Source organism: Protobothrops mucrosquamatus, unplaced genomic scaffold (assembly GCF_001527695.2).
Source record: "Protobothrops mucrosquamatus isolate PMUCROS unplaced genomic scaffold, P.Mucros_1.0 scaffold1281, whole genome shotgun sequence".
NCBI classification, from domain to species: domain Eukaryota; kingdom Metazoa; phylum Chordata; class Lepidosauria; order Squamata; family Viperidae; genus Protobothrops; species Protobothrops mucrosquamatus.
In genome coordinates, this window is record NW_015387485.1 from 20,518 (window position 1) to 45,902 (window position 25,385).

A 25,385-nucleotide genomic window follows, 5' to 3' on the forward strand; every position below is an offset into this window, starting at 1 on the left:
TATATATATATATATATATATTCTTAATATATATATATATAAGTTGTGACTTCGTCGAAACGTCGCCAAGACACTTCTAATTCTACGCGGGAGAAAACCCGAATAACTAAAGACCTATATATATATATATATGTTTTCTGAGGTTTTCGTGGGTGTTTGTATGTAGGTCTTTGGTAATTCGGGTTTTCTCCCGCGTAAAATTGGAAGTGTCTTGCCGACGTTTCGACGAAGTCACATTCGTCATCTTCAGGCTGGTGTCTTCAGCTTCGTGCTTCTACGAGTAAAGTGTGATCGCAGCTGTTTCTTCCTTTTAACTGCCAGTGGGGTTTGAACTGATTGGGTGGGAGCTTGGCTGTGTTCTGATTGGGTAGAGGTGTGTTCTGATTGGTTAAGGGGCTTGGCTGTGCTCTGATTGGATGGGGGGTTGGCTGTGCTCTGATTGGATGGGGGAGTGTTCTGTTTGGGTGGGGGCTTTGTTGTGCTCTGGTTAGTCTGAGTTGCAGGGGGATTTGAGATGGTGAGCTGCCTTGCTGTTGTTTGGCTTCGTGTTCGTGGTCGTGCCACATCTTTATGGTGGGTGTCAGTTTGCTTCATGTATGGATTGGAGGGGTTTAAAGTGGCTAATGATGCAGCTGTGGACTGGCTTCTAGTTTGTGGTCGTGCCTCATCATCTGTGTGGGTTTGGGTTTGCTTTTTGCGTGGAGTGTGGTGGTGACATCCTGTGTGGTTTTCGTGAGTGTGGGTCTGGTGTCATTCTTTGTGTTAGGAACTCGTTTGCCAATAAGGGTGGGTTTCCAAATGGCTGGTAGGCGGGAGGTATCATCTCGTTTATTCATGCTGTGTGGGCGTTTCTCTATCTCGATGGCTTCTCTGATTATTCTGTTGTTAAAGTGTTCAGTTTTGGCGATAGTTCTGGTCTTTTTAAAGTCAATTTTATGTCCTGTGGCTTTAAGGTGTTGGACCAGGGAAGAAGTTGGTTCCTCTTTTCTGATTGAGTTCTTGTGTTCTTCAATGCGTGCATTTATTCTTCTGTTGGTTTGTCCGATGTATGTGTATATATATACACATATATATACACCAATACCTGGGCTGGACGGCCCCCCCAATGCATTTGTTACCGATCGTATTCTTTGCATCCCCGTCAATACATACGGGGGGGGGGGGAAACCAACTGCATTTTAGCTGAAGCGTGTGAGGGGATGGGTGGGGCATGTGATGAAGGGAACCCCGCTACACCCTTTTTAAAGTGTGTCCAAAAAAGTAGCCAAGGTGTGGTCTTACCATAGATTTATATAAAGGGAATATCATACCAACAGTTCTATTTTTGGTTCTCCTCCTAATGACTCTGTTACAATTTAACATTTTTATAGCAGCTGCAAACAGGGTTGATATCTTCATTAAGCCATCTGCCCTGACTTCCAAGATACCTTTTCTTAATCAGTGACTGTGGGCTCTGTATGTATACGTGAATTTTTGGAATTAATTTGGAATTTTTGTGCCAACATACACCATATATTTATTTACAGTGAACTGCATTTATCATTCTGAAGCCCATTCATCCAGATTGGAAGGTTGCTCTTGGAGCTCATCACAATTAGTTTTTGATTTAAAAGTGCTGCAGCTGCCAAAAAAAAGCCAACAGAGTTCTAGACTGCATTAACAGAGGGATAGAATCAAGATCACGTGAAGTGTTAATACCACTTTATAATGCCTTGGTAAGACCACACTTGGAATACTGGATCCAGTTTTGGTCACCACAATGTAAAAAAGATGTTGAGACTCTAGAAAGAGTGCAGAGAAGAGCAACAAAGATACTCAGGGAACTGGAGGCTAAAACATATAAGGAACGGTTGCTGGAATTGGGTATGTCTAGTTTAATGAAAAAAAGGACTAGGGGTGACATGATATCAGTGTTCCAATATCTCAGGGGTTGCCACAAAGAAGAGGGAGTCAAGCTATTCTCCAAATTACGTGAAGGCAGGACAAGAAGCAATGGATGGAAACTAATCAAGGAGAGAAGCAACCTAGAACTAAGGAGAAATTTCCTGACAGAACAATTAATCAATGGAACAACTTGCCTCCAGAAGTTGTGAATGCTCCAACACTGGAGGTTTTTAAGAAGAGATTGGACAACCATTTGTCTGAAATGGTATAGGGTTTCCTGCCTGAGCAGGGGGTTGGACTAGATGACCTCCAAGGTCCCTTCCAACTCTGTTATTCTGTTAGTTTGGTGTGTAATATTTTGATGTATTTAGCAAACATGGTCCGATCAGCCCTAATTCCAGATAGGTTTTATACAAATTAAAAGCAGTCCTTACACCAATCCCCGAGATAGCTCATTTTGCATGACTTGCAGTATGAGAATTGTTCATTTATTCCTATTCTCAGTTTCTTGATTTTTTTTTAAAGTTCCCTATCCATAACAGCATTTGTTAACCCAAGGCAGCTGAGTTTGCTCAGGAACCTTTGGTGAAGGACTTTGTCAAATGGCTTTTTGAAAGTTCAAGTGTAGAATATCTGTTGGGTTACCCTTCTGCATGTCCTTTTTGACACCCTGAAAGAAGCTGGAAGGTTAGCGAGACAAGACTTCTTTTTGGTTCCTTTTCAGCAAGACTACTACTATGTATTGTTTTCTAAGGGGTCCTTGGTGCTCTCTGAGCTTGGTTGTTTTCTTGCAGACAGTTCATTACTCAAACTAGGTAACAACATCATCAGAGCATTGATGATGATACCTAGTTTGGGTAATGAAATGTCTGCAAGAAAACGAGCAAGCTCAGAGAGCACCAAGCACCCCTCCTTTCAACCCTGAGTTACAACTATTCTCCTTTATTGGTATTATTTTCTGTTTAATAATTCTTCCAATTTTTCCCTGGAACAAATTATCAGGCCTATAACTTCCTTTATTGCCCCTCAATCTCCTTAGAAAAATTATTTTCCAGTGCTTTAGAACAAGTGGCAGTGTTTAAAAGTTTTTTTTGTGTGAAAAGATGGCAATTTTATATTTAACTGCTTCAAGAGTTCTTGGGTAAGTACCATCTGGACATTGGGATTTATTTAGCTTTACTTAATCAGTTTGGCTTGCAGCCATTTTTCCTTACCTCTGTTTGTCTCAGTTTGTCTAGTCTTTGTCCTGAAAGCCTATTACACCTTGGGACTTCAGAAAATGTAGGTGACAGATGGACTGGAATATGAATGAATGTGTGTGTATATACACACATGCACACAAACACATTTTTTCTCATAGGTTCAGCTTGTTGGGTTGGATGAAGAAAGCTCTGAATTCATTTGCAGAAATACTTTTGACCACCCTTATCCTACTACCAAGCTCATGTGGATACCAGATACTAAAGGGGTTTATCCAGACCTTTTGGCAACCAGTGGTGACTACCTGCGTGTGTGGAGAGTAAGTAGACCATTTAGAATGTAATTCTATGCTTTGATTTGGAAAAAAACCCCCAGCAGACCAGCTATTATGAAATTCAGAGAAGCATTACACTCAGCCTACCCAAGGAATGGCTTTTCAAGCATGTAACTTGCCCTTTTTCATAGGTTTCTCAAAATATTCCCACAATGCATTGGAATAATGGTGAGACCACAGCAGTATCTTAAATATAGTACTGTATTCATCAGACTGATAATGATTCTGGAGACAGTTTTGTAAACAGTCATTTCAACTGTAAGTTATCAGTGAAAAGTGAAAAGAATGAACTCTTCACCACTTCACAAGAAATATGTTACAGAAAACCTGAGAAACTGTCTGCCCTGATGTAATGGTAGATATATTGGTTCTTAGTTGGAAATAGTTCAGTGCAGAAATGCTGGAACCCTGGGGGTTCAGCTCCTACTACAGTATTGAATGCCAGACCTCTCCTTAACATAACTATCGTCATCCGTAATTGTGGATGAGAGGGCAGACCTGACTTGCATTACCAAAATCTGGGTAGGAAAAGGGAGAGTTCATCTCTCAGAGATCTACCCTCCCCAGGTTTCTAGTTTGTCCCTGGATGGGGTGTGTGTCATCCCTGAAACTGCTAGCATCAAGAGATGCTACTCTAGATCATGGGTGTCAAACTCGATCGCATCATGTGATGTATTGCGATGTTTTTTGCCTTTGCGGAACTGGGGTGGGCATGGCCTGCATGTGATGCATCCGGGCCACGGGCCGCCAGTTTGACACCCCTGCTCTAGATGAACAGATATGAAAACTTTCACACTGGTTTGAAAGAGGGATCAAAGATGCCATCTATGTCAAAACTGAACAGCTCTCTCTCAACAGAGGGGGAGGGATACGATATCTATCTCCAGTCTACAACACAGTCCTTTCAACAGTTCCAAGAAGGCTCCACACCCATTTGCACTACTCAGATAAACCTCCAGGTGGCCTCAAAGACTCTCTAAAAGAATGCAAATGACCAGCTGTCTGCAAGGAGTATAAATCCTTCCATTTCCCACCATCCAGTCAGCTGAAGAAGCTTCTTGTATGAGAAGTGAAACATCTTCAAAGAAAAACAAAGTCCAGTTGCCTCATGAAAAAGCACCTTTGGGATTTCATGCTGGAACCACCCCCACCCTTAGTGGGGAAGGACCTATTAGATAGGTCTACTCCAGACACTGAATGGATCCAGTGGGTTTTTAGAGGGCCCTTGGGCAAGGTTCCCAATGATCTGGTAAGCAGTTTAGCCAAGACCCTGGTTGCCTAGTGGAATAAAGGGATAATTAGGGTGCTTGACCAGATTGTACTGGGGTTGTCTCTCCCCAATCCACTGCAGCTCCTTGGTTTATTAGTAGCTCAGGGATATGGAGCAGCAGTGGAGATGCCTAGAGTGTCACTGGAAGAAAACCCATTTTGAATCTGGTTGGACATTGGTAAGAGCTCCTGTACAAGCCTACATAGTAGCAATTCAAGCAGTAAAAAGGAACTATATTACCACTCTTATTACATCTGCTGCATGCCCACAGCTGCTCTTTTTAAATTCACTGGTTCCCGTTTAAGGAAAGATGGTCACCTATAACAGAGGTCCCCAACCTTTTGGGCACCAGGGACTGGTGCCGTGGAGAAAGGTTTCTCTGCGGACCAGAGGGGGTGTGGTTTTGTGTACTACATGCATCCTGTGGATGGGGCTTTGCTTGTTTGTGTGGCCTGGTTGCTGGCATGCTGTGGACCAGTGCCAGTCCGTGGACCAGTGCCGGTCCATGGACCGGGTGTTGGGGACCCCTGACCTATAATATCTAAGCTAAGGGGACAAAGTGGCAGATAAAACCACTCAGATTTTATTAGAATTGGAATCTAGTTGGATGGTGCTAATAGAGGTGATTGCAACTTTGTCCTGTGAATTTCTCTGGGATCAGTTTAAACCTGAGTCCTGTAAGGAAATGAATAGGGCTGGCTCTCTAGTGTCAAGCTCTGTCACTTCTCAGTTGGATCCCTGCCCCTCATGCTTGATTGATGCCTCTCGTAAAGTGGCAGGAGACTAGAATTCAAGCATTAAGCAGTGCTTTGGGTGAAGGGATATCTATTACTTCTGTAAGGATATGGAGCCCCTCCTGCTCAAGAAGCCTTTGCTCAACCCAATTACTGTGTTTCCCCGAAAATAAGATCTACCCTGAAAATAAGACCTAGCTTGATTTTTGGGGGTGGGCCTAATATAAGCCCTATCCCCAAAATAAGTTCTAGTTTTGGGGCGAGGTACACGCCTAAAAATCAAGCTAGGGCGGGGGTGGGGAGGTGGAGCTACCCCACATGTCCCGCACCTGCTTCAGGAAAGGCTTCTGATGGCGAAATGAAGGCCAGGGGCGCCATGTGCGTCAATCCAGAGCTCCATTCAGCTGCAGAGGCATTTCCTGAAGGCCCCTGACAGTGAAATGGAGGCTGGGGACGACCAGCCGCAGAAGAACTGGGCCAGCTGGGTGCGGCTGTCGATGCCACAGCCATGAGGTGAGACCGTGGAAAAGACATTCCCCGAAAATAAGACCTGGTGCCTCTTTTGGAGGCAAAAAATAAAATAAAATAAGACCAGGTCTTATTTTGGGGGAAACACGGTATTGTGGATAATTTAGACTCAGGTCTTTCTACAGGTAGACCTTGACTTACATTAGTGACCGTTCAAATAGCAATAGCACTTAGATTTATACATCGCTTCATAGTGCTATACAGCCCTCTCTAAGCGGTTTACAGAGTCAGCATATTGCCCCCAACAATCTGGGTCCTCATTTTACCAACCTCGGAAGGATGGAAGGCTGAGTCAACCTTGAGCCATTTAGAATCAAACCCCTGGAGTGAGCAGTGAGTTAGCCTGCAGTACTGCATTCTAACCACTGCGCCACCACGGCTCTTATCTCAAAGTTACAATGGCACTGAAAAAAGTTATTTATGACTATTTTTCACACGTACAACCATTGTAGCATTCCCACAGTCACATGATTAAAATTTGGGTGCTTGGCAACTGGCATATATTTATAACAGTTTCACTGTCCTGGGGTCATGTGATCACCATTTGTAACCTTCCCAGCTAGCTTCCAACAAGCAAAGTCAACGGGGGAAGCCAGATTCGCTTAATGACTGCATGATTCACTTACTATTATTATTATTATTATTATTATTATTATTATTATTATTATTATTATTATTATTATTATTATTATTATTATTATTATTATTATTATTATGTCGGCACAGGGTCTGGTATCATGGGTATGCTAATGATGCTCAGCTACACATTATTATGTGCTCCTGACTACTTTCCTTCATGACCAGAGGCAAGCTCGCCTGACCAATAACCAGCCAAGACATAGTGAAGGCCTTTTTGTTTCGTTTATTGCAATAAGCGCAGAGAGAAGCTATCAAAGCTTGGTTCTCTCCAAAGTTCCAACCCAAAATATCCCCTTCTTTATACAACCCTGTCCCGGCCGCCACATCCCTCCTCGTTCCCCATTGGCTGAGGTACTATGAGATTACACTCTTTCCAACTGCTTCCCACATATTTCCTGCTACCTTCCTTAAACATACTAAATCATATTCACATGTACATTAATAATATAAAATATTAGACATATTCAATTAGTTATTTTGAGCGCTGATATTTTATGGCTCCTTAAAACAATAGGTTTTTTCCTGTTTTTTCAGTTCAGCTAATTTTCCCTGGCTAGCCATTTCCTCTTGCAGCTGTTTTTACAGCTTGTGTTCTTCCTTTCCCATTCTGAAAATCCATATAATAATTTTACCTATGTGTTTATTTTACGTCCTCCCTTTATACTACCCTTTCCTGGTTCCCATCCATTGTAGTTTCTTTGAGCAAGCTTATTTTTCTACAGCATTGTTAGAGAACCCACACATCCACTTTACAGTCTGTTTCTGTTGCTCCCCTCTGCGAGGAGGTTTCGAAGTATTTCTAGCAGGACTACCCGATTCTGTAATAGCTTTGTTCCCTATGCCATCCGTCTGGTAAACTCGCAAGATTCATTTTTCTCGCCATGCACGTGTATACATAACCCGAACTAGACTTGTTTCTCTGTGTCATATAATATATGGGTATATGCATAATTCTGTATTTATTTATTTTTGTCATATTTATGTAGTGTATATTGCAGGTGGTGACCCTTTGAGAGCTGAATGCAACAGAATTTCATTTTAATGTATGCCGATTAGTGTACTGTCATGGTTCCGACAGACAGAGACAAAGCAGAACTCCCAGGCTTGCAAATTCCTTGAAGAACATGTTTATTAGTTACAAAGTATCGGCACGGTCAAAAGTGAAACCAAGTCTGAATACACAAGTAACAATTGCCAAATACAAAGTTAAGTGTCCCACCCACAAAACTATGCAAACAACTACGTTCCCCAATATGATTATTTGGCGGGCTTTTTATGCAATGCCCAGTCCCTAGTCTCGGGAGCAGCAGATGACCTTGGTTCCCACGGGACAGAAGATTATTTTGACTAACGAAGCACCTGGGCAACCCCCCTCCCTCCATTCTATGTGGCAACCTAGAATGAGAAGATAAAAAAAATGGCTGCAGCCATGCTCATTGTAGAGTTGACAGTCGGACCCTCTCAAAAAGAAAGAGTCTCCTGTATGGGAAACAAAAAGCATGTTAAGTATTTCCTAGAGGCTTGTGAGGATATTTATCATAAAACTTTTTTATTAACCTGTCTGCTTTCACACTGGTGCATTTCACCCATGTAGCTTCTGACGGGGTAGCCTTTCCACTGAACAAGGTACTGTAACTTTCCCTTGTACAACCTAGAATCAAGAATTCATTTTATTTCATAATGTGTCTCCCCCTCTACCACCACTGGATCTGGTGGCTTCTTTGGAATAGGTCTTAAAGAGGATTCAGAGACAGGTTTCAACAGACTACAATGAAACACAGGGTGGACTTTTCCCGACAGTCGTGGAAGTTTCAATTCCATTGTAACAGGGTTTATGATTTTTGTGATGGGAAAAGGACCAAGGAACTTTGGCCCCAATTTTCTGCTGGGTAACTTTAACCTTAAATATTTTGTTGAAAGATAAACCAATTGCCCAACATAAAATGGTTTTTGAGGGGCGTGTCATTTATCTGCCTGCTCCTTATAAACCTTGGTAGCCTTGGTCAATGCTTTCTTCAAATTCACCCAAATCCCCTGAAAACACGTCACCCATTGATCCAAAGTCTGGGAAGTAGGAGGCTCCTGGGGGTACTCAGGCATAGGCACAAAATCTCGACCTGTTACTATTTTAAATGGGTTGAGTCCAGTGCTACTGTGCACAGTATTGTTGTAGGCTACCTCTGCGAAAGGCAGGAGGTCAGCCCAATTAGTCTGCTGGTAATTTACATAGCATCTGAGGTACTGTTCCACCATTGCGTTAGCTTTTTCATCTGCTCCATTTGTACTTGGATGAAAAGCCGACGAAAGCCCGAGTTGACCCAATCAGTTTAACGAACTCCCTCCAGAACTTTGCAGCAAACTGGACCCACCTGTCAGAACTAATCCATTTTGGGGCTCCATGGAGGCAATATATGTGTTTCAAAAACATCTTGGTTAGCTTCTGGGCAGAGGGAAGTCCTGAGCAAGCGATGAAATGCAATTGTTTGGAAAATAGATCAATTACAGTCCATATTATGGTGTTTCCCTTGCTCTCAGGCAACTCCACTATAAAGTCCATAGCTATTTCCTCCCAAGGCTGGGAAGGGTCAGCCACTTGTTGCAGCAATCCTGGGGGCTTCCCAGGATGTCTTTTCATTGCAGTACAGGTAGCACAGCTCCTCACATAACTCTCAATGTCTCTTTTCATCCCTGGACACCAGAATAGCCTCTGCACTAAATGCAACATTTTCAGGAACCCAAAATGACCCGCCTGCTTTGCATCATGACTCCGCTGAAGGGCTTGGAGTCTGAGACCATCTGAGAGGTATAACTTAGAGCCTTTCCAGGCTAGTCCTCCCCTAAGGGTTAAAATAGATTTGTTGTCTTTGAACCAGGTGTCAGTCTCTAATTGCTCCTTTAGTTCCTTCAGTAAGTGATTGTCAGGACCAGCAGGTGGTCCTTGTGTTTGTGATCTAGTTGTTATTTGAGAAGCAGATTGCGGCAGGGAAATAATGGAGTTGATTACTTCCTCCCAGTGACTTTTGAATTGGGGCATTCTAGACAAGGCGTCAGCCAAAAAATTCTTACCCCCTGGGAAATACTTTAAGGCGAAATTAAAATGGTTGAAGTATTGAGCCCACTGGACCTGTTTCGGGGATAATTTTTTTGGGGGGGTCAGAGCTTCCAAATTTTTATGATCAGTCCATACTTCAAAAGGTATCTCCCCCCCCTTCCAAAAAATGATGCCACGTTAGTAATGCCCATCTCACCGCAAAAACCTCCTTTTCCCAAATGGCCCATCTCCTTTCTGTGTCGGTTAGCTTCCGGGAAGTGTAAGCGCAGGGTTGTAATTCCCCCTGGTGATTTTTTTTTTGTAAGAGAACAGCACCCACAGTCATGTCACTCGCATTGGCTTGAATGATGAATTGCTTTTCAGGATCAGGGTGCTTGAGAACAGGTTCAGCTGCAAAGAGTCTTTTTACTTTCTCGAATGCAGCTTGACATTCTAGGGACCAAGGCAATGGCTGACAAGGTCGGGGTTTCTCCCCCCCTCTTCCTGTATTCAATAAGTTGGTTATTGGCATGGCTATCGTTGCGAAAGAGGGGATAAATTGGCAGTAAAAGTTAGCAAAACCCAGAAACCTTTGAAGTTGTTTGCAGCTGCGAGGGGGTTGCCATTCCAATACAGCTTTCACTTTTGCAGGATCCATTTCTGTCCCCTCATTTGAAATTCGGTACCCTTAGATAGTCAAGGTGTGTCTGGTGAAACTCACATTTAGAAAGCTTTGCATACAGTTTAGCCTTCAGTTTCCTCAGCACTTCATGGACCAATTTAATGTGCTCTTCCGTAGTCTCAGTGTAAATGAGAATGTCATCAAGATAAATCAAAACCCCCTTATACAGATGATCATCGAGCACCTGGTTGATTAACTGCATAAATACAGCAGGACCTCCTTGTAGTCCAAAACACATCACTTTAAATTGGAAACTTCTCAGGGGGCAATTGAAGACGGTTTTCCATTCATCCCCATCCTTAATCCAGACTCGGTAATAAGCCTCCCTTAAATCCAACTTTGTAAAAACTTTCCCCTTTGCCAGGTGGGCTAACATGTCCTTAATTAAGGGGAGGGGGTACTTACAACAGTATTGTGAAGATAATTAAATGGGACAGAAGAAGAATATTTTGGGAAGCTTTAACATCCATAAAATTTTCTTTTTATTCTTTATTTGGAAACCATCGGACTATAACTTTGCAAACTTCGTAAATCCTGGCTGGGGAAATATAAAATGGACATCTAATGACATCTAGTGGCAAAACTAAGAACTACACTTGGCCTTGTTCTTTTTTTATATATATCAAGCTTTTGTGGTTGGAGTGTGAGAATTTGGCTAGATGCCCAGACACAGTTTATAGACTAAACTCTTTGATGTCCCTGGAATTTATAGTCCTGGAGGTTATGGCTGGAAAAGAGAAGAATCTCTTTGGGTTGCTTTTCTCTACAGCAGATTTGGCGGGTGTGGTCCACGCACTGTAAGCTTGGGAAGGTGACCAAGTTCTGTGACCAATAAATCTGTGAGTCATGCGTCCGGAGCCACGCCAATCCCAAGACCACGGGGAAATGCAGGTCTGACGTGATATAGAACTGAATGGCCTCCTCATGTGAACTGATGGCCATACATAACGGTTGCGTGGCGGCCTTAATTGGCCCAGACAGGAGCACTCGACCATCAGTGGTCTCCACTAACATCGGCAGTTCCACCGGGCATTGGGGAACTGCCCATTTGGCCACAAATGCTGCATCCATAAAGTTCGTGGTGGCCCCAGAGTCAATCAACGCATGGACGGGAATCCCCTTGGGCAACCCAGGGAGTATCAGGCACGCCTCCAGTATCAGATGCTGTGGAGGTCCGTGGGCAGCATCTGAAGGGCGTCGCTCGGTGTTGTGGGACGCCCGACCTAAAACATGTTTTCGGTCGGGCTCGGGGCATTTCCCGACAGAGGAGTAGGTGGCTTTCTTGGGGCAGGCTCGTTAACTGACGCCCTTCGTCGCTTCTTGGGGCAGAAGGCGGCCAAATGCCCAGGGTCACCACAGTAAAAACACAATCCCCCCGAACGTTGCCTGTTCATTTCTGCCACCGATAGGCGAGGTCTGGCAGCACTTAACTCCATTGGCTCCTCCCTCTGGACCGGGATCTCATGCACCACGGGGGCCGCACAGGTCTCTGGGGTGGCACGGCGACTCCTTCGCTGCTACAGACGAGCGTCGATCCGCAGACAGATGGATCATCTCGTTGAGGTCTGGGGGAACATCAACACGGGCCAGCTCATCCAGCATCTCCGACAATCCATCCTGGAAAGCGTCCATGAGCGCAGTCTCATTCCAGGCTGAATTCAGGCTCAGCAGCCGAAAATCGCTGATATAGGCCTGTAGAGGGCGTCGGCCCTGCCTCAGAGCTTTCAAACGTCGGGTAGCAGTCTGTGTCTTAATGGGGTCCTCGTACATCAACTGCATGTAATCACAAAACCCCACAAAGTTGTCCAACAATGGACTAGGTTGGGCTAGCAGGGGTGTGCCCCAACGAGCTGCAGTACCAGAGAGTAGGCTTATCATGGAAGAGCTGGGCATTCTCCGCACGTAGCTCCTTCATAATAGTAGGGGGTGGGTGGCTGAAGGCAAACTGTTCTGTCCCAGCCTATAGCCGTCCTTGTTAAATGGACAAGGACAAAACCCCTTTTGAGAAATAGGCTGGAGACTCAGAAGAAAACTAAACCCCTTTTAATATTGGTAACAAACCTGCCAAATGGTCCAAAAGCAACAAAACACAATCCAAATGGAGGAAATTGTCCACACGAAACACAATGCAAAACAAGGAATTAGTCACCGGCAATACCAACAGAACATGATCCCATGAAGTACTTTGCAACGGTTGCCTTCAGCAACCAGCACCGCCCACACCTTCCCTTTTTATTAAGCAGCCCCAAGGCGTGGCTTCTCAATGCCTTCTCCTCCTCCCTTGGAGTTGCCGTATTGACTCCCTCTGACCTGCTCTAGTTAACTGCCTTCGTTTACGAGCATCTCTAATGACTTCCAGCTGTGAGTCCTCAGAGTCTGACTCATCTTCCCCACACAGCTGTCTCATCCTGACCACGATTGGAGGGGCCAGGCTCTTCATCAGGTTGTGAATCTTGTAATTCATCAGAGCCTCCCTCTGACTCTGATGGCTCTCCAAACCCCTCTTCTTCCTCCACCTCTGATTCCCTGCACTCAGCTGCCGGGTCCACTGGCTGGCACAGACTCACAACAAGATGATCACAAAAAATGAACAAAGGATTCAAAAAATAGAAGATAAATCAACAGAGGTGGACCAGAAATTAGAAGACTTAAAAGATGAAAACCAGAAATTGATGCAAATAAATGGAGAACTAGAGGATTCAATAGCAGTCATGGAAATGGAAAAGGCTTCTTACTTCTTAAGATTTCAAAACATAATGGAAGATAAGGAAGAGGACCTTGTAGACCTGATAATGGAATTACTGGCTGACGCATTAGAAATCGGGAAACGGGAAATGGAAGGAGAATTAGATCAAATCTATCGAGTCAGTTCAAACTACGCAAGAAGAAACAAAGTTCCTAGAGAAGTACACGTAAGATTTCTTAAAAGATCTATAAGAGACGAGATTTTGAGAAGAGTGAGAGATGACCCTTTGTAGTTCTCAAACAAATTCCTAAGAGAATAAGACAATCCCGAAGAGACTATCAATTTCTAACTAGAAAATTAATTGAAAAAGGAGTGAACTTTAGATGGCTGATCCCAGAAGGGATTTTAATTTATTGGGATACGAAAAGATACAGATTGGATACGCCACTTAGAGCAATGGAATCCTATGACAACCATAAAGCGTTCATGGAAGGGGGTGACTTTGAATCTGGTACAGCGAGAGAATCAAAGAGACAGGAAGAGACAGCAATAGAAGGAGCAGCTAAACCAAGAGAGGAAGAAGAAATTAAAAATACATATACAGAAGAAGGGGCAAGACCAAGAGAACAAAGACAGATAAGATCGATTAGAAGATTTAAGACCTAGATATAATTTGAAAGAGATGGAGAAGGAAAGTGGGATCCTGTCAATGAATATAAACGGACTTAATTCTCCCTCAAAAAGGAAAAACAATTACACAACTACAAAAATTAAAAATAGATATAATTTGCCTCCAAGAAACACATATTAAGAGACAACAGTATAAATTGTTAGAACAACCGAAAATTGGTAAACTCCATTTTGCATTAGCACAACAAAAGAAAAGAGGAATAGCCCTATATATTGAAGAAACGATGAACCCTAAGCAAATTTATGCGGATAAAGAGGGAAGAATATTAATGGTGGAAATCATGATGGATCAAAAACAGATACTGATGGTAGCAATATACGCACCAAATGATAAACAAGAACAATTTTACCAAAAACTATATAAAAAAATATTAGAATTGGACTATTAAAATCTTTGTATAATGGGAGACTTAAATGCAATAATAGATGGAACTTTGGACTATAAAAGCACTAAACAAGGGAAGAAAGGAAGAAATGTATTACCTAAAGTGTTTTTTAAAACGGCAGAATAAATTTGTATTCAAGACATATGGAGAGAGAAAAATCCAAAAAAACTGCAATATACATTTTATTCAAATAGACATAAATCATGGTCTAGAACTGATATGATATGGACATTCTCGGAACTTAGAACGATGATACAAGAAATAGAGATAGAAACTAATATTTGGGCAGATCATAATCCAATAAAGGTGACTTGGAGAGGAGCGAAGAAAAAATTTAAGATGGTCCCTGAACAATCCCTGAACAAATCTGTATTGAAAGAAAAAGAATTTATAGAACTAGCGACAAAGGAAATGGACTTCTTTTTCAAAATAAATAATGAAGAGACGTCGCTTCAAAATGTGTGGGACACAGCTAAAGCATATTTCAGAGGGCTGGCTATAACCTACAGTGCTAAAAAGACTAAAGAAAGAAAACAACAGTTAAAAGTTGAAGGAAGAATTTAGAAAATTAGAATTAGAACTACAAATAGACCCACAAAAAAAATACTTAAAAAGCAAATGGAGCTAATAAAACATAAACTAAACCTAGTAGAGGCGGAAATAATGGCTCAACAGATTAAAAGGGCTAAACAGAACTTTTTTGAAAATGCCAATAAGCCATGGAGATGGTTAGCATATAGACTGAAAAAAGAAAAAGAGAAAAAACTGATAAACAAGTTGCAAGACTCAAAAGGTGAATTACAGTTTCAAAATGACACAATTAAAAAAATTATTAAAGACTTTTACAAGATACTTTACAACACAGAGAAAATTTCAAAGGAAAAAATACAGCAGTACCTAAAAAAGCAGACTTATCAAAAATTCCAGAGAATATTCAAAACATATTAAATGGAAGAATATCAATGATGGAGATTACAGAGGCCATAAAAAGGGGAAAAATGACAAGAACCTGGGCCCAGATGGATTACCTGCACAGCTCTGCAAATCATTACAAGATATACCAAGCTCAATATTGAAAGAACTGTAATGAAATACTTTTGGAGGCTAAAATACCAAATACATGGACAGAAGCTAACATCACTTTAATACCCAAAGAAGATTCTGATTTGATGCAAATAAAAAAATTACAGACCAATATCATTATTAAATGTAGATTATAAAATTTTTGCCTCAATAATAGCAGAAAGATTAAAGAAATTTCTGACCGAATTTATACATACAGACAAAAATGGATTTCTACCTAAAAGACAGATAAAAAATAACTTAAGAATGATCCTAGATGTTTTAGAGTACTATGAAATTCATCCAGGGAAACAGATGGCTTTAATATTTCTAGATGCACAGAAAGCGTTCGACAACGTAAACTGGCAATTTATGTTCCAGCAACTAGAGGAAATGGATTTTGGAGAAAACTTTATAAAAGTAATTAAAACAATTTATCATAAACAAACAGCCAAAGTAATTGTCAAGGTTCCGACTAATGAAACACTTCGAAGAACTTCCAGGCATTGTTTATTCTAAAAAGTCTTTATTCTTTGTGTGACAGTGTGTCGGTACGGCATGGATGAATGCCAAGATCTGAATTTCCTTTCCTTGCACATAACATTCCAGGCTATTCCCCTCCCCTATTTTGCAGTCATAAATCACATTTTCCAATCAGCCTGAAGGGCAAAGATTCACTTCCGTTCCGTATCCCGCGCACTCCTTATCTTTCTCCTCCCCTCCCAGCATCATCTAACTTAACTCTAAAAATACGAGAGAGTTCTGCATATCTTGTCAAAGCAATAATATCCAATATTAGCAGCGTTGACATCCAGCCCCCCTTACAAAAAGGATAGGTCCTGTATGTGAACAAAAGCATATGTCAGGGATTATCTCTTGGTTTGTTGTGGTTTTTCTCATGAAACTTTTTCATGAGTCGGTCAGCCTTCGCATCGCTAGATTTCACCCAAGTAGCTTCGGACAGCAAGTACCCCTTCCATTGTACTAGGTACTACAATTTCCCTTTAAAAATTCTAGAGTCAAGAATACGTTTCACTTCATAGTGAGTCTGACCCGCTACCACGAGGGGCCCGGGTGCCTTTTTAGGGGGAGGTCTTAAAGTGGAGCCCCAACAAGGTTTTAACAAGCTGCAATGGAAGACAGGGTGAATCCTCCCTAAAAGCCTAGGGAGTTTCAATTCTACTGTGACGGGGTTGATGATCCTTACGATGGGGAAAGGCCCCAAGAATTTTGGTCCCAATTTCTTGCTGGGCAATTTGAGGCGTAAATATTTAGTTGACAGATAAATCTTTTCCCCAAGTTGGAATGTTCTTTGGGGAGCCCTCTTTTGATCAGCCTGATTTTTATAGGTCTCGGAAGACTTTTTTAACGCAGTTTTCATGTTTCTCCAAACTTCTTCCCACCCCCTCACCCATTGATCAAGTGTCTGGGAGGCGGAGGGCACCTGAGGGTATTCAGGTATTGGGCTGAACTCTTTTCCCGTGGCTACTCTGAAAGGCGTGTAGCCGGTACTGCTGTGAACAGAATTATTGTACGCCACCTCTGTGAAAGGGAGGAGGTCAGTCCAGTTTGTCTGTTGGTAGGAAACGTAGCATCTGAGATATTGCTCCACCATTTTGTTAGCGGATTCTGCAGCCCCATTGGTAGCTGGATGAAAAGCAGATGATAAGCCTTGAGATGATCCAATTAATTTAAGAAAACTCCTCCAAAACTTCGCTGTGAACTGCACCCCCGTCCGAAATTATTCGCTTAGGGGCGCCATGTAGCCGGTAGATATGTTTCAGGAACAATTTAGTCAGTCGTTGGGCAGATAGGAGTCCTTTGCAGGTGATGAAATACGCCTGCTTCGAGAACAGGTCTATCACAGTCCAGATGACAGTATTTCCTCTACTTTCAGGTAGGTCTACTATAAAGTCCATAGCTATTTCTTCCCATGGTTGAGAAAAGTCTGCCACCGGCTGCAGTAACCCAGGGGTTTTCCCTGGGATTCTTTTCATTGTGGCACATACGGTACAATTGTTTACATAGTTTTCCACATCCCGTTTCAACCCCGGCCACCAAAATTGCCGGCGGATGAGATATAGTGTTTTCAGATATCCGAAGTGTCCACCCTGTTTTATATCATGGCTGTGTTTGAGAGCATTAAGATGGTAGGGCTTCAGGCTAATATAGTTTTCCCCCCTTGTAAGCCAAACCATCCCTGCATGTTAGGGAGGTTTGTTTATCTTTGAACCATTGATCAGTGAGGAGCTCTTGTTTTATTTTCTTTACCCCAGGGTCATCAGGATTTGGGACCCTACGAGGCGTGAATTGAGGGGCAGTTTGTGGATTGGAGATAATTGCCTCATTAACCTCTTCGCGCTCGCTTTTTTACTGGGGCAATCTCGATAGCGCATCAGCTAGGAAGTTTTTTCTTCCCGGTATGTACTTTAGAGTGAAGTTGAAACGTTTAAAGTACTGTGACCACTGTACTTGCTTTGGGGACAATTTGCGGGGAGTTTTCAGTGCTTCTAGATTTTTGTGATCTGTCCATACTTCAAAAGGCACCTTGCTCCCTTCTAAATAGTGTCGCCAGTTTAACAGCCCCCACCTAATTGCGAAGGCCTCCTTCTCCCAGATTGCCCATCTCCTCTCGCTTTCAGTAAATTTTTTAGAGGTGTAGGCGCAGGGTTGTAGAACTCCACTTTTGTTCTTTTGCAGAAATACAGCTCCGACTGCCACGTCGCTGGTGTCAGCTGGGATTACAAAGGGTTCCCCTGGGCAGGGGTGCTTTAGGACCGGTTCAGCAGCAAATAGTCATTTTAAATTCTCAAAAACTGTTTGACAGCTCATAGTCCATGTAAGTGGCTGGCCCGGTCGTGGCTTCCCTCCTCCTTTGCCTGTTTTGAGTAGTTCTGTAAGGGGTAGGGCAATCTTGGCAAAGGAGGGGATGAATTGACGATAGAAGTTGGCAAAACCTAAAAAGCTCTGAAGCTGTTTGCAAGTCTTTGGGGGCTGCCACTCAATTATAGTTCTCACTTTAGCTGGATCCATTTCAATGCCCTCGTTTGAAATTCTGTAGCCAAGATAATCTAATCAGGTCTGGTGAAATTCACATTTTGACAATTTGGCATAAAGCTTGGCATTCAATAATTTCTTTAACACTTCTCTCACCAGTTTCATGTGATCAGTCATATTCGTGCTGTATATCAGGATATCATCAAGATACACCAGAACCCCTTTGTACAAGTGATCATGTAGGACCTCATTAATCAACTGCATGAATACGGCTGGGGCCCCCTGTAGTCCAAATGGCATGACTTTGAACTGATAGCTCCCCATAGGACAGTTGAAGGCAGTTTTCCACTCGTCTCCCTCCTTTATTCTCACCCGGTAATATGCCTCTCTCAGGTCTAATTTAGTGAAGACACTCCCCTTAGCCAGATGGGTTAATAAGTCCTTTAGGAGGGGGAGGGGGTATTTGTTTTCCACACTCACAGTGTCGAGACCTTTATAGTCTACGCAGAGACGAAGAGACCCATCTTTTTTTTCTTTGAACAACACGGGCTTCCACGGTAGATTTAGCCCATTCAATGAACTCCCTCGCTAGGTTTTTGTTCACGTATCGCTGCATCTCCTCCATTTCGAGGGGGGACATAGCGTACATTCTTGGTCGCGGGAGTTTGGCTCCTGGCACCAGTTCGATCGAGCAGTCATTGGGTCTGTGAAGGGGCAGGGCATCGCATTCTTTTTCACTAAATGCCTCTGCTAGGTCCATTCACCATTCATTGGGGATGAGTGGTTCGCCTGGTGGCGGTGAGGCAGCCATGTGTGCTCGTTTGTTGAGTGGCCTGAGGTGTCCCGCAACATCGGTTGAATCAGTGAGGGGATTAGGCCCTATAGGTAGTCTCACAGTTCTCATTTTCATGGCAAAGGGCAGGCTAATAATGCATTGGGTGCATCCAGAATCGATTAGCACGTTTACGTCCATTTGTGCCCCCGACTTAGGGATTATACGTTTGGTAGGCAGTGAAAAAGGCGGGATTTGTCGATTCACTATCGGGTCGTTCTCTCCATTGTCGCTGTCAAAGGAGGGTAGAGCAGGGGCGGGTCCACCCGATCCTGGCGTCCTCCTGTGTGGGGGGTGTAATCTGGGGAACAGGTTCTTGCGTGACCCGGTTGGATTTTTCTCTCGTTAGCCGCTGGGCAGGTTTCCTTCTTGCAGCTGGTTCCGGTCTGCTCTGTAATTGGGGGTAGGGGACTGGACAGTTTGCTGCTCGATGTCCCTCCTGTCCGCACCGGAAACACTTAATTGATGGGCCTGTAGGTGGCCTGGGTCTTTCAGCCATTGCAGTAGTTGAAGGCTTTCGTGGGGGTGATTGCTGTTCGGGTAGCTCTGGTTGCTGCTCGGATTCAGGTGGGGGAGGCTTCTTATAGCGGGCGAGCTGAACGTCTAGCTTCACCGCTGCCTGGTACCATTCTCGCAGCTGATCAGGTACTGCTCGATAGATGCAGGCCTGAGAGAGGTGATCGTCTAATTCCTCTATGAAATGATGGATTAGGGATTGCTCTGGCCACCCCTCTATTCGACTTGCTAACTTGCGAAATTCTCGCACGTACTCCAGGGCAGGCCTGCTGGCTTGTTTTATTTTGTGGATTTGTTCTCTTGCCTTTAGGTCAAGAGATGGGTCCTCAAATCTTTCTCTCAGCCCTAGGAGGAAGAGGTGGGGGTCCTCCAGTTCGGGGGCTTGCTCATTATATAAATAGTTCAACCATTCGGATGCTTCTCCCTCTAGGCTGGACGCAATCACATTGACCATGGCTCCTGGGTCCGGGTAGAGATAGGCCCAGCAGTTCAAATGAGAGCGCACTTGGTTGAGAAAAAAAATCAGCTTCTCTGGGTCCCCATCGAAGGTTGCTTTGAAAGGTGGTGCAATTATAGGCTGTTTATTTATGCCCAGGGGTTGCATGTTTGGGGGCTGTGGCCCATCTCCTTGTTGTGGTCGTTCTCCCACCAGCTGCTGATCTCCTGGCTTCTGCACCACCCCAAGCTGTTCAAGGCCTCTGTTAGCTGTGGCAAGCTCAGAGGCCACTGACCATCTACCCCAGTGGTTCTCAACCTTTTTAATGCCGCGACCCCAACCGGTCGTAAGTCAAGGACTAAACCAGTCGTACGTCGAGGACTAAACCGGTCGTAAGTCGAGGACTAAACCGGTCGTAAGTTGAGGACTACCCAACCGGTCGTAAGTTGAGGACTTTCCCTGCCCAGGAGCGCCACGCATGCGTGGTTCCGCCCCCTGCGCCTGCCGAGGCGTAGCTGGCAAGCGGCAGAGACGGAGTAGGCCGACCACCAGCTGGCCCAGCCCAAGGGAGGTAAGGTACCTGCCGGAAAAGGGGAAAAAATGGACAAAAAAAATGGCGGACAGCCTTGCTTGGCGACCCCCGTGAAATGGCCGATCGACCCCAAATGGGGTCCCGACCCACAGGTTGAGAACCACTGATCTACCCGCAGGGGATGCCAAACTCCCCATTGCTGCAGAGGTCTCAGACTGGGATTCTCTCTCTCTTCAGGGCTGGAGTCTCTGGCAGGGGAAGACAGGGTCTGGAAGGCTGTCTGATCTGCAATGGAAGGGCTGCAGGCTCCTCTCTGCAGGAATTGATTTCTGCTTCTCACCTCTGGCTTTTCAAATCTTTCCAGTGACTCACCCGAACCTTGAGTGGCAGTCAATCTGTTATCTCTCCATCGATTTGCATTTGTCTGCCAGCCATTTGTCTGCCAAAATTCATCTTCCCACAGCATGCTGTCTGTTGATTCCCCCTCTGGGGTATCAGCAGCTTCCGGGTTATCTTCAAGCAAACTCCCGTTTCTCATGATAGATTTTCCTCCTGAATCTTTGCCAGCTTCTCTCAAGCCTAGGAGGAAGAGGTGGGGATATTGCACCCCCAGTTGTTTAAAAAGGATTTAGATCTTGGCATGATGTCAAGGTTCCGACTAATGAAACACTTCAAAGAACTTCCAGGCATTGTTTATCCTAAAAAGTCTTTATTCTTTGTGTGACAGAGTGTTGTCAGGGCATGGATGAATGCCAAGATCTGAATTTCCTTTCCTTGCACATAACATTCCAGGCTATTCCCCTCCCCTATTTTGCAGTCATAAATCACATTTTCCAATCAGCGTGAAGGGCAAAGATTCACTTCCGTTCTGTATCTATCCCACACACTCCTTATCTTTCTCCTCCCCTCCCAGCATCATCTAAATTAACTCTAAAAATACCAGACAGTTCTGCATATCTTGTCAAAGCAATAATATCCAATATTAGAGCGTTGACAGTAATTGTAAATGGAAATTTTACAGAAAACGTTGATATTTAAAAAAGCACAAGACAGGGATGTCTACTTTCTCCATTATTATTTATATTAACACTGGAAGTATTGAATAGAAATATCAGGCAAGATATAGAAATTAAAGGACTGGAGATAAAAGATGAAAAATACAAACTACAAGCATTTGCAGATGACTTGGTTTTTATATTGGAAGAACCGCTTGAAACAAGCGTTAAGCTTATAGAGAAAATAGAAGATTTTGGAGAAGTGGCAGGGTTGAAAATAAACAGAGAAAAGACTAAAGTGCTAACTAAAAACTTAAGAGAAAAACAAAAAATCCAACTAGCAAAAAAACCAAATCTTCAAATAGTTAAAAAAGTTAAATATTTGGGAATTAATTTAACAGCAAGATGTGCAACAATAAAAGAAGACAACTATGTAAGATTGTTAAAACAAAATTGGATCTGGAAAAGTGGAAAAATTTACAACTCTCAATGCTGGGGAGAATAGCAACAGTGAAAATGAATATCTTACCAAAACTACTCTTTTTATTTCAAACAATACCTATAAGACTGGGAAAAACCTTTTTTGATGAACTAAATACAACAATACTGAAATTTATTTGGCAAGGAAAAAAAGCTAGAATTAGACTGAAAATGTTACAAGAAGCGAAAGAAAGTGGAGGATTTGGACTGCCGGACTGCATGTTATACTACCAAGCAAACATATTAACATGGGTAAAAGAGTGGATAATGCTTAGAGACAAAAGACTATTATACCTAGAGGGGCATGACCTACAACTTGGATGGCATACCTTTCTGTGGTATGGGAAGAATAAAATACATAGATAGTTTCAAAACCACTTTAAGAAATGCACTTCTTCTAGAATGGGAAAAAATAAAAGCGAAAATCTATATTAAAATACCTGGATGGCTTTCAACAATGGAAGCATTCGCTTACCCAAATTTAATAAACTACGAGAAACTTGTGACGTATAAATATATTTTGGACAATGAAGGTAAACTGAAAGATAGACAAGATTTACAAGAACAAGGTATTGATTTATCATGGTGGCCATAACTGTAAATTAAAACGAGATATGCAAAAGATGCTAAAAGAATGGGACTTTATAAAGAACAGACAAATAATAATACTAATACTAATAATAATGATGATGATGATGAGGAGGAGGAGGAGGAGGAGGAGGTTGGAAGGGACCTTGGAGGTCATCTTGTCCAACCCCCTGCTCAGGCAGGAAACCCTATACCATTTCAGACAAATGGCTGTCCAGTCTCTTAAAAACTTCCAGTGTTGGAGCATTCACTGCTTCTGGAGGCAGGTTGTTCCACTGGTTAATTGTTCTAACTGTCAGGAAGTTTATCCTTAGTTCTAGGTTGCTTTTCTCCTTGATTAGTTTCCATCTGTTGCTTCTTGTCCTGCCTTCAGGCGCTTTGGAGAATAGCTTGACTCCCTCTTCTTTGTGGCAGCCCCTGAGATATTGGAACACTGCTATCATGTCCCCCCTCGTCCTTCTCTTCATTAAACTAGACATACCCAATTCCAGCAACCGTTCCTTATATGTTTTAGCCTCCAGTCCCCTAATAATCTTTGTTGCTCTTCTCTGTACTCTTTCTAGAGTCTCAGCATCTTTTTTACATCGTGGTGACCAAAACTGGATGCAGTATTCCAAGTGTGGCCTTACCAAGGCATTGTAAATTGGTATTAATACTTCATGTGATCTTGATTCTATCCCTCTGTTAATGCAGCCTAACACTGTTTTGGTTTTTTTGGCAGCTGCAGCACACTGCTGGCTCATATCTAAGTGATTGTACACTAGGACTCTGAGATCCCTCTCACAGTTGCTACTATTGAGCAAGGTACCACCTATACTATACCTGTACATTTGGTTTTTCTTGCCTAAATGTAGAACCTTACTTTTTTCACCATTGAATTTCATTTTGTTAGATAGCGCCCAGTGTTCAAGTCTGTCCAGATCCTCCTGTATCTTAAGCCTATCTTCTGGAGTGTTGGCTATTCCTGCCAGCTTGGTGTCATCTGCAAATTTGATGAGTTCCCCATCTATCCCCTTGTCCAAATTGTTGATGAAGATGTTCAAGAGCACTGGGCCCAGAACAGAGCCCTGGGGCACCCCACTACACACTTCCCTCAATGTAGATGCAGTTCCATTGAGGACCATACGCTGAGTACGGCCAGTCAACCAGCTACGGATCCATCTGGTGGTGATGCTGTCTAGCCCACAGTAATTTCCTGGATTTTTTTTCCTTTTTTGAAGATGGAAACTACATCAGCTCTTTTCCAGTCCTCTGGTAGTTCCCCAGTGCTCCAGGATCTTTGAAAAATATAGTTCAGTGGTTCTGAGATCATATCTGCCAGTTCTTTGAGAACCTTGGGGTGTAATCCATCTGGTCCTGGTGATTTGAACTCATCTAGCCTGGACAGGTGTTCACTTACCATTTTCTTACCTATCTTAACTTGTGTTTCTAATCTGTTTTTTATGGTACTGTTTTTGATAGGTTGGACTGTTTTTTCCCTTTGTGTAAAGACAGATGCAAAAAACAAGTTAAATAGTTCTGCTTTCTCCCTGTTGCTTGTCACCTTCTTGCCACTTTCCTCCACTAATGGACCAATCATTTCCTTAACTTTTTTTCTTGTTTTTTACATGTTGAAAGAAGCTTTTTTTGTTATTTTTGACTTTGGTCGCAAGCCTTAGTTCATTTTGAGCCTTAGCTTTCCTCACTTCATCTTTGCAGGCACGGGTTATTTGCTGATATTCTGCCTTAGTTATGTGCCCCTCTTTCCACTTTTTATACTTGTCCTTTTTATCTTTCAATTTATCAGAGAGTTCTTTGTGGAGCCATGCTGGTTTCTTTTGAGAGCTGTTATTTTTCTTCTTTGTTGGTATTGTGCTAGACTTGGCTTTTATCATCTCACTTTTCAAAATTTGCCAAGCTTCTTGAGTTGTTTTCCCCTTGAGGATTCTCATCCATGGAATCCTTCCCAAGCGCTCTCTAAGTTTACTGAAAATTAGCTCTCTTAAAGTCCAAGACGTCTAGTTTGACTGTGTTGTAGTGCTTGTGCTTCCATAATGTTGAATTCCAATATTGCATGATCACTTCCTCCCAAGGTTCCTGTGGCTTCAACACCTTCTATCATTTCATCTCTGTTAGAGAGGATTAGATCCAATATGGCTAATCCCCTAGTTCCCTTTTCTATTTTTGGGGAGACAAAGTTTTCTGCTAGGTTTGTCAGGAATCTGTTTGATCTTCCACTTGGTGCAGAGTTTGTCTCCCAGTTGATGTCAGGGTAATTAAAGTCCCCCATTACTATTGTGATGTGCTTCCTACATACCTTAGTTAGCTGACTAGCAAAAAGTTCATCTTTTTCCTCTGTTTGGTTGGGTGGCCTATAGTATACACCTATGGCAATGTCATTTCCCCCCCCCTTTTATATTGACCCAAATGCATTCAAGACAGTTTTCATCATTGTTGTGCTCTATTTCTGTAGAGATGTAGTTATTTTTTATATAGAGAGCAACTCCACCTCCTCTTTTATTTGGTCTGTTTCTTTTAAATAATTTAAATCCCTCTAGCTGTGTGTTCCATTTGTGGGTTTCATCCCACCATGTTTCCATAATGGCAACAATATCATATCTGCCCTCATTTACCTTCCAGGGTGGTCCTTCCAGCGACCGGCGGTCTCTTTAACAGCCGGTGGTTTTCCCTTGGCCGCGGAGACATCATTAGACGACCATGGCGGCCTTCCTGCGGCCCTCCCGGACCTGGGGGCCTTCTGGTAGCCTCGGCGGCCTTTAAGAACTGGACCAGCGGCCCCGATGGCCCTCCCAATGGCCCCTTGGCAACCCACTCTGGCCGCGGTGGCCTTCGGGCTGCTCTTCTAGCAGTCCCGGTGGCCCCGACGGCCCTTCCAGCGGCCTT

At 43.1% G+C, this 25,385-nt stretch overlaps 1 protein-coding gene across 1 annotated transcript in view; it reads left to right on the forward strand.

The window, feature by feature from the left end:
• The window catches only part of LOC107292168 (DDB1- and CUL4-associated factor 7), a 113,963-nt gene that overhangs the window by 4,672 nt on the left and 83,906 nt on the right, over window positions 1–25,385 (forward strand). Inside the window, exon 2 of the mRNA XM_015821230.1 lies at window positions 3,245–3,403. Coding sequence (XP_015676716.1) covers window positions 3,245–3,403 — 159 coding nt within the window. The remainder of the gene's footprint in view (window positions 1–3,244; window positions 3,404–25,385) is intronic.